The 13,199-nt window shown below is 35.4% G+C and overlaps 1 protein-coding gene across 8 annotated transcripts in view; it reads left to right on the forward strand.

Moving 5' to 3' along the window:
- Positions 1-8,593: 8,593 nt before the first annotated feature.
- Positions 8,594-13,199, forward strand: part of LOC124425770 — a 213,089-nt gene continuing 208,483 nt past the window's right edge. The window contains exons 1-2 of one of the 8 annotated variants that reach the window (XM_046966620.1): positions 8,599-8,926; positions 9,037-10,004. In XM_046966620.1, coding sequence (XP_046822576.1) covers positions 9,683-10,004 — 322 coding nt within the window. In that variant the 5' untranslated portion in view covers positions 8,599-8,926; positions 9,037-9,682. Of the gene's footprint in view, positions 10,005-13,199 lie in introns of all 8 variants that reach the window. The other 7 variants (XM_046966621.1, XM_046966624.1, XM_046966625.1 and 4 more) reach the window with 7 other exon arrangements.

Genomic DNA, 13,199 nt, shown 5'->3' on the forward strand with positions numbered 1-13,199 from the left:
GAACGATGCTTACGAAAGAAGGTTTTTATTCTCGATACTCTTATATCGAGGATTTACGAATGCTAGTGCGCGCCTGTGTATATGTGTGTGTGTGTGTGTGTGTGTGTGTGTCTAATCGTCAACGTAAATAAACGTAAACATATATAAACATAGATTTTTCTTATTGATCATACGAAAGAAAGAAAAAGATCGGAATGCAAAGATGAACAAAAGAAAGAGACAGAGAGAGAGAGAGAGAGAGAGAGAGAGAGAGAGAGAGAGAGAGAGAGAGAGAGAGAGAGAGAGAGAGAGAGAGAGAGAGAGAGAGAGCAAGAGAGAGAAATGAACTGTGAAATATACGACGTTTCGCTAAGCTTCTTTAACCGTGACAATAGTGTCCTTTTAAGAGATAATTTTGTTTTCCAATTGCGACGAAATCGCAGGGCTATAATTTAAAACTGTTTAGAGATATCATTATTAAAAAGGAAATAGCCCGCTTGACGGATGTCACTTCTCGTGTATACATTTTTCTTTGTTAATTTATTATTATTATCTTTTCTCATACTCAGCTCTACTAATGAAGATAATAATCCTGTTAGATTAGATTGATCGATTAGATCTTTGGTATCTAATCGAAACTTTCTATATATAGACTAACAAAGGCATCTCTTGGGAAATAGATTCGAAGAATCGAGCGGAACAAATTAAAATATACCAATGTCTTTTTTTCCTTCTCTTTTTCTTTCATCGGTTCGATCATTATAATAACGATATATGTAAAAAACGATGTCGTTCGGTACTTTGGTTTTATCACAGATTAATGATAATATTATTATTGCGTGTATATCCGAGCCGAATATTACTCTGTTATTAGAAAAGAGAAAAGAAGAAGAACGAAAAGACGACGGGGAACGATTGAAGAATGTCGCTAGGATTGTTTTATTAACGGCAGGACCGATTCGAATTATCTTTTTACAAATACGAAATTTGTGGGCGAGATGTTAATATTACGTTTGTTAATAAACGAACACGTCCATGCATCTCTGGACGTCATGCGGAATTATTTTTGTAGGATTTAAAAATCTCTCGAAAGAATTCGCTTCGTTCGTTCGACGGAACGCCGATAACTTTTGTTGTTTAAAATGAAGCGCTTTTTTGACGAGGATAATGAAAAGAAACAAAAAAAAATGAATAAAATAAAATAAAATAAAATAAAATAAATAAATAAAAAAAAAAGATAAATAAATAAATAAAAGAAAGAAAGAGAAAGAAAGTCTAGAAAAGATATTTAACGTGCACATCCAAGTATTGAAGCTCGGACGGATTAAATTGTGACACAAATGATTCGACTTGTGAATGCGCAGCCTAACCATTGAATATGTGATCTCTGAAAATTAACGCGGAGGAATATAGGAGAGTGTGTATCTGTATGAGTCTGTGTGTACATGTGTGTATAAGTATGAGTGTAACGAATAATCGTTGCCTTAGCTTTTTGTACAATTTAACATGATTGATGAATAAATGAGAAGTGAGACAGAGAAGGAGAGAAAGAGAAAGAAAGATAAAGAGAGAGAGAGAAAGAGGGAGAGAGAGAGAGAAGTCGTGCAGGATATGAAATGTTTATTATATTAATGTAATCGATGTTGGTATCTGTGAAGATAAATGGTGATAATAAAATGATAAAAGTAGTAAGCTATTCTCATAAGCTCGCTCGAGAGAGGAGATATAGCCTTGCAGCAAGAATTGTGCGACAAGCTGATAATCAAATTGTATGAATATTGATATTGTTACGATGTTTACATATAATAATATTGTTAGTATTAATGGCAATGATAACAATTGTAATTCGTAATTTTTACTCATGGAGATCGCCGTCTTCGAATGAAATATGCAAGATAATGAAAAAATTGTCGGTCGTTTCTTTGTCCAAAATAGAGATTACCTGACCCGAATATTTTTAAAATACGTTTCTTAAAATGATGAAAAATCTTACGATTTGATAATCGGTCAGCATGAAAATGTGGATCAAAATTATTTGAGGAAATGGTAATTAATCGGATACAATATATAGAATGAATGAAAATGAATGAAAAATTCATTTCTTTTACCCGTTGTTTCGATTTGGAAACACGATATTCGCTTTTGTCCGTATATATATATATATATATACATAAAAATTTAAAAGGATCATTATCGTTGATAAAGTTAGCAGCATTAAACAAAATCTTTTCGGCGGTTTGGCTAGAGGCAGAACTCAGGTTCGACTATTTCAATTGAAATGATACAATATCTCTATTAAGCATTTTAAAAGTAAGTTAGTTCTACGCGTACGACGAAAACTGTCTGTTCGTAAATTAAAAAAAAAGAAAAGGAAAGAAAAGAAAAAAACCGGCTGATTTAGAAAATATTATCAAAAAGAAGAATTAAGTAGACCAATCTATAATATAGAACTAACTAATAATTAATATATATATATATATATATATATAGAAATACAACAACACGTAATATATAGAAATAAAACAATTTTCTTGCGCCTCTATGCTAAACGATCAGAATTGTATAATCTATCGATAATATGTATCACACCGATAAAAATAAGATAGTGTGTATAGTGTATACAAAGGAACATTATAATGTACGAAGAAGAAAAATTACAAATTTGTACATGTGTATGTGCGACTCTGTGTGTGTTTGCGTGTGCATGGCGATTGCTCATATGTCGTGTGTAGAAAAAAAAAAAAAAAAAAGAAAAGAAAAAAAATACGAAGAGAATTTATGTACACAAAGTAGTAAAACGCTCGTAAAAGATACTCCGCGGAATTTTCTCGTAATTTAATAAGGTCCATCGATAAATGAAACGATCGACTTTACTCTTTAACCTGTATTACTTGAAAATGATCGCTCTGTTAATAATTATAGATTTACAAATTCACAAATTCATTGATGGTATTGTTGAAAAATTAGGGATACGATATATAGTGCATTCCAATAGCAATTTTATCATAACGAGAGAAATCAGAAAATTTTTTGGTATAAATAATCCGAGCGTTTGAAAGATGGCACGTTCTACGTTATTTTGACGAAAGCGAAGTTTACAGAGAGATATCGATTATCTTCTTATGAATGAAAACGCGACGTTTTCGGACACAACAATTTTAATAGGAAAAATACAAATGGGAGCATACGTGACCGACTTCGAAGACGGAGAGTTTTTAAATAAAAATAAAAAGAAAAAAAAAAAAAGAAAAAAGAAAAGAAAAGAAAAGAAAAAAAAACGAACAAAAAAGAAAAGAAGTAACACTTCAACGGGAATTATTAAAGTTTTGGAAACATTTATCAATTTTAAAAAGAACGCGTTAAATTCAACGTTTCGTATTTTCCATATACGATATATTAAAGTCCGAGCAAGTTCGTAACCAAAAATGGATAAAATTCTTTTTTCTCGAAGTCGGCCACATATATAAAAACGTTAAAAAATTTGAAATGGGAAGATGCTAATTGACGAATCTCTTTTTTAAAACTAAAGTCAATCAAAGAAAAGAGGATCCTACGAGCGCTATATCCGTTTATCAATCCTTGCCAATTTTGTACATAGTATCCGTGTCCAAATGCTCGCGAAGAAAAGGAACGATGTGAGAACGTTATATTAACAAAAGTCATGTAACAAATGTAATTGGAGAAATAATAATTGTGCGAGTGATGTGCGACGTGTGTGTATGCTGCAAGGTGAAAAATTACAAATATGATTACGGATCGTATGATAAGAGGGAGGAGGAGGGATAAGAAAGAAAGAGAAGGAAAAGAGAAAGAGAAATGAGAAGGAGAATTTATCGACACAATATTATATTATTAACAAACGTATGCTGTCCCACTGTGATAAAAAAATTTTGTTTTTGCATGTAAAATATACTATTAATGTCATAAGTACGAAGGAATCATATTACGGCGCATATATATAGATGTATGCGCTGACGCATGTACGATCTTAGATCGATCTATGTATCTATATATATATCTATATATATGCAGGCATAACACACAAGCATACATATATTGTGATTCAGTGTGCACAGGGATTACAAAGTGCATGCGATTCTACGAAGAATACAAATTTTAATTACTCCCACCAAGTTTTCACACGCACTCATATAAAAATATGGGACGGGTCTAGTCCTGTTTACGAAACATATATAGAAAGTATATAATGTATAACTTGTAAAGGGGAGCGTAGAAATCATTTATTATAAAACGTTAAAAAAGATTATTATTCATCACATATAACATATTGTGATGAATCGTCGTAACCTCATAGTAAGATTTCTTATGAATCGATTTATGTTCGATCAATTTCCTCGCAGCTTTATAAATAAAATTAATAGCTTTTCATAGAGAGATGAACAAACGGGAAGCTTTTATTCTCTATTATTTTATATTTTTGTTTCGAATGAATAATTATTTATAGAGAATTCATAAATATTTTTTGCATGTTTTACGACTTGTAAACAGTCGTAATAAGAATTTGACGGACGCTTGAAAATTTACGATAGAAATTATTCCCTATAAGAGATGAATTCGAATTTGAACGGTGATTAAATTAATGGGATGAGATTTTCATTATGTCTTTATTGCGTCATTAGTCTCTTCGGGCGTGTGAAAACTGGGGATGAGATAAGTGTTTATTCGCTTTTTTGCGCAACGGTCATCCTCATATTGTACCGTTTATTTGGTAGCACTACCATGTAAAACCATTTATATTTGCATATAATTAATATGTTTTACTTATAAGACCGAGTTGTTTTTTATTCCGTACCTTGACCCAGAGATATTATATTAATAAGATTTATTATAATGATTTATGATAACAAAAGAAAATTCTTAACCAAAGGATTACGTTACATTTTTTTTCTTTCTTTTTGGGGGTTTTTTCTTTTTTTTTTTCTTTTTTTTTTCTTTTTTTTTTTTCTTTTATCCAAGAAATGTTACTTTTCAATATAAAATAGGTGACACAATTACTCTATCGTTTCTATTAGAAGATAGAAATGAATGAAACATATGCTTTATATTATTTTACTGTATGTCAATTATTTAATACGTACAATTTAATACGCGGTCACACCTTGGAGCGTTAGTAAAATTAAAACTTAATTTGGTAGGATCGAATTATGCAATTACTGTATTGGTATCTGTAGATGAAGTTAGTCACGTTTTCGCGAATACGTGACAGAGATTCAAATGAAGTTTGTGATGTATATGCAACTAGTTTCGTTTCACGATCATTATATGAGACATGTAGAAGGAATTTATAATTAGTTACATATAAGCGTTAATAAGAATTGCTTGTTATCTACGTAGTACAATCAATCATTCTCATAGATTTGATCGGAACGGATATGGAAAAGAAAAAAACTCGTCACGTATTTGTCGCACATAGATTGACGTTAAATGTTCAATTAGAGAAATATAAAAAATATCTAAATGAAAAATAATTCTTTATATTATAACAAACTTCACTATATATTAACGATACGTCTTTTTTATTTTTTCTTTTCTTTTTTCTTCTTTCTTTTTTTTTTTTTAATTTTTTCAAACGAAGTAACGATCGATATAATAATAATAGCAGCAATAATAATAATAATAATAATAACAGTAATAATAACAAAAATAATAATAGTAATAATAATAATAATAATATCGCTATATATTTACGATACGTCTTTTTTATTTTTCCTTTTTTCAATTTTTCTAAACGAAGTAACGATCAATATAATAATAATAACAATAACAACGATAATGATAATGATAATAATAATAATAATAATAATAATAATAATAATAATAATAATAATAATAATATGAGAAGTGATTAAACGTTATTTTCGTTTATTAGAATAACTTTTTGGAAAAATTCTTATCACAGGACATAAAGTTACGTAGTTCGCGAATGACTGGTATTATCGGACGTTTGTCGGTACATTTTGCAGTGTGCGTTTTGTACGATAGTAATAAAACTATGAGAGTGGGGACATCGAATAGGGCAGAGTGGGGACAATAGTGTATCGTACAGGGAGCTTGCGCGCCGCATTGCACGGCCGCAGTCGAGTCATTATGCAGGTACTGCCTGTCACTTTGGCTCGTCGTGACCGCAGACCGACGTCGCCGATTCGAGTTTCTCTCTCTCTCTCTCTCTCTCTCTCTCTCTTTTCGTTTCCCCTCTTGTTCACCCTCATTCTCTTTCTCTCACTCCCTCTTACTCCCTTTCTCTTTCTCTCTTTCTCTCACTCCCTCTCATTCCCTTTCTCTCTCTCTCTCTCTTTCTCTCTCTCTTTCACCTGATGTTCCAGCGATTCTGTCATTGATACCATTGACGAGTCATTTAATATGTTATAATGCCATTAATGATTCTTTTTGATATACGATCGAAGGTTAAACAAAGAGCACGAGATACTTACTCGATATCCGAGTTAACATTTAAATAGACCTTAATCCTCCCTTTTCATGGGTTAAACATGCATTGAAAAGAACAATCTTTTCTCTTTTGGCATCTATTAAATATTCCCTTCAATGAAATGTTATTTTTTACTTTTTTAATCTTTTTTTCATTATCCCTCTCTCTTTTTAATCGATATCGTTATACGAAAAAAATATCTATTGGAATACTTTTTCTTTCTCTCTCTCTCTCTCTCTTTTTTGTTTTGGATCAAATTATAAATAATTCTATCTTCAATTCGATCCATAACTTCAATCATCGTGCATAAACTCGGTATTTTTCTTACAAATAAGGTAGAATCGACGGTGACGTTAATAATATATTGTGGGTGCGATCGAACGAGATCGATTGTTTAACTAATTGGATGCGATATGTGGTCACGCAAAAGTGCATAGATATTATGTTTCGGAGGAATGAGTACTTATATATAAACGTGTATGATCATATTACATGGAATGTCATGGTTCAATGTAATTCAAATCGAATATCAAGTGAAGGGATGATGGAAAAGGGTTGCGGAGAGATGGGAAGGGTTGAATCATAAATCGTCAAATCAACGAAACGTTTCGAATCTTTTTTTAGGATCGAATTGCGTGACTTGCACGTTCTGACCTTTAAGATTTCTTTTACAAGGTCTATTTGTTCATATACGGATATTGTATATGTCCACGATGGTTCTATGTATGCATGTGTTAGTATAAAAGCAACTGATTCACGAGTGGCTCGTTTTACTGGCACGGTCGGGGTTAGTCCGAGCAGTGGTTGGCTCGTACTACTAGCATCCGTGTCCTCGTCTCGGTCAAAGGTACTATCGATCTTTTTTTCTCTCTTTCTCTTTTTTTCCTTTTTAATCACTTTCGACCGAACTGACGTAGTCCTCACGGATTACGTCCCTGGTCGATGAAATTGAGAGCGATAGAAATCGGCCGAATGAAATTTTTCTTGACGTTTCGTTCTCGTAATTATATTTATTTCGATCGCCGAATTAAATGACATACCATAAAATATAATCAAATATTATACCGGAGTGTTTCGTAACAATTTTTTTTTTTTTTTTTTATATATTCGATGAATTTAAATGAATTTTATGAAAATCCTCGAATATAATATATTGCAATGATATATTTAAACAACAAACAATAAAATTAAATAATCTGTTATTATATTTAATTGATAATATAAACAAAAATAATTTATACTTCGTTTTATTAATGATGTACTTGTAAAGATATATATATATATATATATATATATATATATATATATATATATATATATATATATATATATATATATTTAGTATATTAATTAGCATTGAAAGAATTTTTTAATTGCATTTTTGAACATTTTTAATCCACCAGTACATAAACTCACAGTTTCCTTTATTGGTAACATCGTTAAAAATCGCTTTTCTCTTTCATAGATGCTTAGATAAATAAAATTGCAGTATCGAATGGGAAATAGCACTTGAGAGATCATCTTCACGAAGGTATCCTTAAAGACGACCTTCAGTCGGCCATAGTTGAACTCCCGATCTCCGACCTTTTCGAGTAGTAAAGTTCGAACGGTGATCCAAGTTTGAAAGTACGCTACTCGAAAGGGCGTACTAGTCGAAATAAGGGCCACCGGGCGAAGAGGTGAAGAGGCGAGCGTACGACTTCCGCGTAAGCGACCTCGATAAAAGAGGTCTCGAAAGGAGGTCAACTCTTTCTTCCTGGCTGTGGCCGGCTGCTGGCCGGGGGTTAGTACGTCGACTCTCTCTCGGAATGACTCGGTTTCGTTCGTCGATGGTCGTATCTCTCTCTCTCTCTCCCTCTTATTACAGATACACATATATGTATGTCTTTCTTTCTCTTATCACAGACGCGAGAGATACATATCTCTCTCTCTCTCTCTCTCTTATTATATATATATATATATATATTTATCTCTTTCTCCTTCTTCCTCCCCAACTCTCTCTCTCTCTCTCTGTCCCTCTCTTTTGGTTGCGCAGGGGATGGTGAAGAGGGGTCGAAAGAAGCAGGGGTTGCGCGCGCGACGCCGCAGGTATCGCGCGCAGGAGCCATCATGTGCCGACGCCGGCAGGTGGAGGTGGTGGTTGAAGGTGAAGGGTGGAGGGGATTCTGGAACGGCGGTTCTCCCTCGTACGCTCAGCGGAGCCGTCGTCATTGGGCGTCGGGACGTCGCGACGACGCTCTTTTCCTCTCTCTTTCTCTCTCGTATACTTTTAACACGCGCGTATACATTTACTCGTCCTCTCTCTCTCTCTCTCTCTCTCTCTCTTTTTATCTTCCTCTCTCCTTTTTTTCTTATACTCAACCAGCCTGTTTCTCCTGTTCTCGAACGAAGGCGATCGAGCGCGCGCTTGTCGAACGTTTCCGCGCGCGGATAATCGCTCTGTGCCGTGTCAGTTCGCGAAGAGCGTTCGCCAGTGCACGCGCGCACGTCAATGCATCGGTGCATCTTCGGCTCTTTATCTTTATCTCGAAGCCGTGTGTCATATATATATATATATGTATATATGTATATATGTATGTATATACATATACACATATCTATCTGCATAGATACACGTAGATAAACTACATATATTATACCTTCTATAGTTCGACTCGGTAGTGTCTTACGTATTTTAATTACGTATATAAAGCATCGAATAAAAACGAGCCTTTTTACGTTTTGCGTTCGGTGCGTCTGTCAGTGCAGCGAAGTTCGCGCGGGCTTAGATCGTGTGTGTGCGCGCGCGCGCGCCCGCGTGCCCGGCCCCGTTCATCCGCGTGCAATTTTCTTAAACTCGTGTAAAGGTTCGCGCGCGATTTTCTCGAATTGGTGTATTGAAAATTATTGATAAAATAATATAGTAACCGATCGTTCGATTATGATCGTCGATTTTTGTAAGGATCGGTGCCGGTGAATCATCTAATGGGAGGGAAAAGTCTTCTTCTCGAGTTCGTTAAAAACTATGCCGATTTTCGCTTAGATAGTCCTTTGGACATCGGCGATATATCGTGACAAGTGGAGAAGGACGTATCGCAGGATGGGACGGACGACGTTGCGAGGATCGAGCGACGAAGGACAGATCGTTGTTGTCGCCGTCGCCGTCGTCGCCGTCGTAGCCGTCGTCCTAGAAAGGAGACATTCGAGATTCGAAGAGAGGATTGCGACCTGGAAGTTCTTCGGGAGCGGTTGAAACCATTTGCGAGAAGTTTACGGATGAAGCTCGTAAAAGAAGCTAGAGGGAAAGAAGAAGGAGGTGGAGGTGGAGGTAGTGGAGGAGGAGGTGGAGGAGGAGAAGGCGAGGATCACCTTCCGAGAGGAAGGACGAGAGAACGAGTCATGTCACATGTCGTTCCTATGCTTTTGCCACGTTTCGCGCCAATCGCCAAGCTATTAATCGCGGCGATCCTCGTGCTCTCTTGTTGTGCTAATCGTTTCGCTCGTGCTAGCGAATTCCCTGAAAGAGAATGCTGCGTCTTCCCTTTACCCGAACCAACCGGAAGATCCACGGCCGCGCCTATACCAACCGGCAGAAGCGGTGAGTTTCTATATCATTCTTTTCAATGAAAGTCAATCAACATATTGCAATTTAATTAATAATTATGGATCGACTTAGCTACGTCAAATTTTATTGCGTACGTCATGGTTCTACTATATATTGTTACTATTATTATTGTTATTTTTTTTTTTTTTTTTACTTTTTTATATTACGAAGTATCTGTTTTTAACATACAAAGCATAAGAAAAAAAAAAAAAAATAAACCAAAACTGTTTGATCGACCGTCATCCATAAAGTTACAATGTAAAAGTTAAATTTAGTTATCGTTGACGTAAATTATCACGTACACGTTTGTAACGTGAAACGAATAGATGATCTTATGCATCAACCTTTATGTACCAAGCGTGTAATCGAAATAATTCTGACGTTATACAAAAATCCACCTACGCCTATTCAATATTATCTTCGAATAGTTTTATTTACGTATTTTTATTTATTTACGTATATTACTATATATCATGTTTTATATGAAATTCTTTAATTTCACGCGTATTATTGATAATACCTATTGATGATAACCTAGATCATCGGTTTATCTTAAACGAGATAATCCTTTTATCGTCATACATTAATATCATTAAATTTCTACGTTAATTTAATGCAAAAACGTAGGAATATATATTTCGTTGACGATCGATAAGAAAATGTCTTTCACTGAATTAAAAAGGTAGGAGAAAGTAGTGAAGTAATCGAAGCGACGGAATTACGATAGAACGTCTGGTACTAGCGGTGTCAGTCGTGAACTTCGCTCGAGGTTACGCTTGATCGAAGGTTATATGTTGTGTATAGTGTTGAAGAAGTTTCAGCGACGGACGTCGTTTATATATCACGATGAAATTCTCTCCCTCTCTCTCTCTCTCTCTCTCTTCCTTGTAACGAATCGTTGTAGTACATAAATAGTAATATACATAGGGTGAGACATTTAAAACAAGCCATCGGAACGTCTTTTATAGATCTTGTTAACAAAAAAAAAAATTGAAAATTATCATGCAACGATTAATTTTCTCTTTTTCCTTTTTTTTTTTTCTTCCTTCCTAAACGAAACTTACTCATATCATATTTTTCTCCTTCTATCTTCATATCGACAAACGAAAGATATTATTGGTCTGTTTTAGATGCTTCACCCTATATAATATATCGCTTCAACCACGCGACGTTGCTCTCGAAGTGGGGTGTAAGTAATGAAAACCGATCAACCTTCGGCTCTCTGTGCACGATGTTACGTCGTTAGTGCGATAAATGCTCGAATAGAGAGCTTTTCTTGTGCTCCTGTCCTCTTCGAAAGATCTTAGGAAGGTGTTATCATTTATAACGTAGTATCGCATTGGTTTATAATAATTATAAATGATGTTCGCTTTAACGTTGAGTTCGAGCGATGAACGTTGTAGGATCGTAAATGTCCATCGATTCTGAGTTTCTTTTCGTAAGATAGAGGCATAGAAGGGGAAGGGGGAGAATTATAGATCCTTAGAAATATCTATTATTTTTCGTATTTTATCTGAGCATTAATACGATCGTCGATGAATCGTAAAGAAAAAAAAAAAAAAAAAAAAAAAAAGGAAAGAAAAGGGACGTACGAATAGACGAAATATTTCTTAAGTATAATATTTTTTAAAATTCGTTGATCATGTTGAATCCGTGCGATGTTTTTTTTTCTTTCTTTTTTTTTTTCCTTTTTCTTTTTTTTTTTTTTTTCCCTTAAACTTGGTCAGTAATATTTCAACTCTCTCCCAAGAGGGAAAAAAAGCCGTGCATGTTGGAAGAATAATCTGTAGATTTGTTTTTCCTCTTTTTCCTTTCCTTTCCTCTTTTACCTTCTTTTTTCGTCACGGATGCGAAAGTGCAGAAGGAGATGAAGGCGTCCAAGCATTTAAAAGAAAACACCGTCAAAGAATAAAAGCGAGCACGAAGTAGAGGTGGATAAGGAGACGGTAGAAGACTATTTGTCTGTGTCCTATTCGTGTGTTTGTGTATATCTTGGTATGCACCGAAGGGTCACGGAGATGCTCTCCTCGCTTGGTGGCATGTCTTCGTGTATCTTAAACGTCGCAAGACGACTCGTGGTGGTGATGGAACGAGAATAAGTATACACGGACGAGAGAGAGAGAGAGAGAGAGAGAGAGAGAGAGCAGGTATAGAAGATAAATTAATACTACGAAGCGTAGGAGAGAGATATAAAAAGAAAAGTGTTAGAAGACAGCAAAGGAGAGAAAGAGAGAGAGAGAGAGAGAGAGAGAGAGAGAGAGAGAGGGAGGGAGAGAGAGAGAGAAAGAAAGAATGAGAGAGACCTAGAGATAAAAAAAAGGAGTAAAAAATGAGAGATAGAATAAGCATGAAGGAAGGGGACAAAAAAGTGGCCTATTGACGTTAAATCGTACGGTGAGGCTCTTTCAAACGTCCCCGCTATTTTCATGCGACCTACTTTGCGAGCCGCCCCGTAACGAGGTTGCTTTCGAACAAATTCAAAGTGCCTTCAAGTTGGTATTCCGGCTCGTTCGCTCGGCAATCCCGGAATTTTTGAACGAGCAATAACGTTGCGTCACGTGCCTGCGGGATTTTTCGCGTCTGTATTACGCCTGGCTCAATTTCACCCATACACAAACGTCTCGTCGCACATCTTTCGCTTCTACCCTTTTTTTCCCTTTCTTTTCTCACTCTTCTTTCTTTCTTTCTTTCTTTTTTTTTTTTTCTTTTTTTTTTCTCGTCGGCCGGAGACGTGTTCCTTCAAAATGGGTCGGCGCGAAGACTCGTTAGTCTACGACAACGACGACGACGACGACGATTAATCGTCGTCGTCTTCGAAGAACGGTCTTGGTCTTTCTAGTATAGTAAGCGTTCACCCGAGTCTTCGTGTCGTACTCCTTACCTCGGTTATGCGTAAACAAGAAACGTTTGTCGCGTCTCTTAGCGTGCTATTAATCATTATAATGCCAACAGGGAAGAAGGGGGGGGGTAGGGGAGTAGGTAGTATAATGATTCCTATGGTACACCGGCATTACGGCTATTAGCGCTTAGTCCTGCATGCACGAATTACTGAACCAACGGCATACCGTTAGCCCATCGTCAGAATTTACTCTCCTTATACACGACGTCTCGAGATATATCGTCTCTTCTTCTCTTCTCGAAGGAAAGCATAACTTTGGCACGTAAATAAGTACGTACATTAACGATTAT

The sequence above is a fragment of the Vespa crabro genome, chromosome 7 (assembly GCF_910589235.1).
Source record: "Vespa crabro chromosome 7, iyVesCrab1.2, whole genome shotgun sequence".
NCBI lineage: Eukaryota > Metazoa > Arthropoda > Insecta > Hymenoptera > Vespidae > Vespa > Vespa crabro.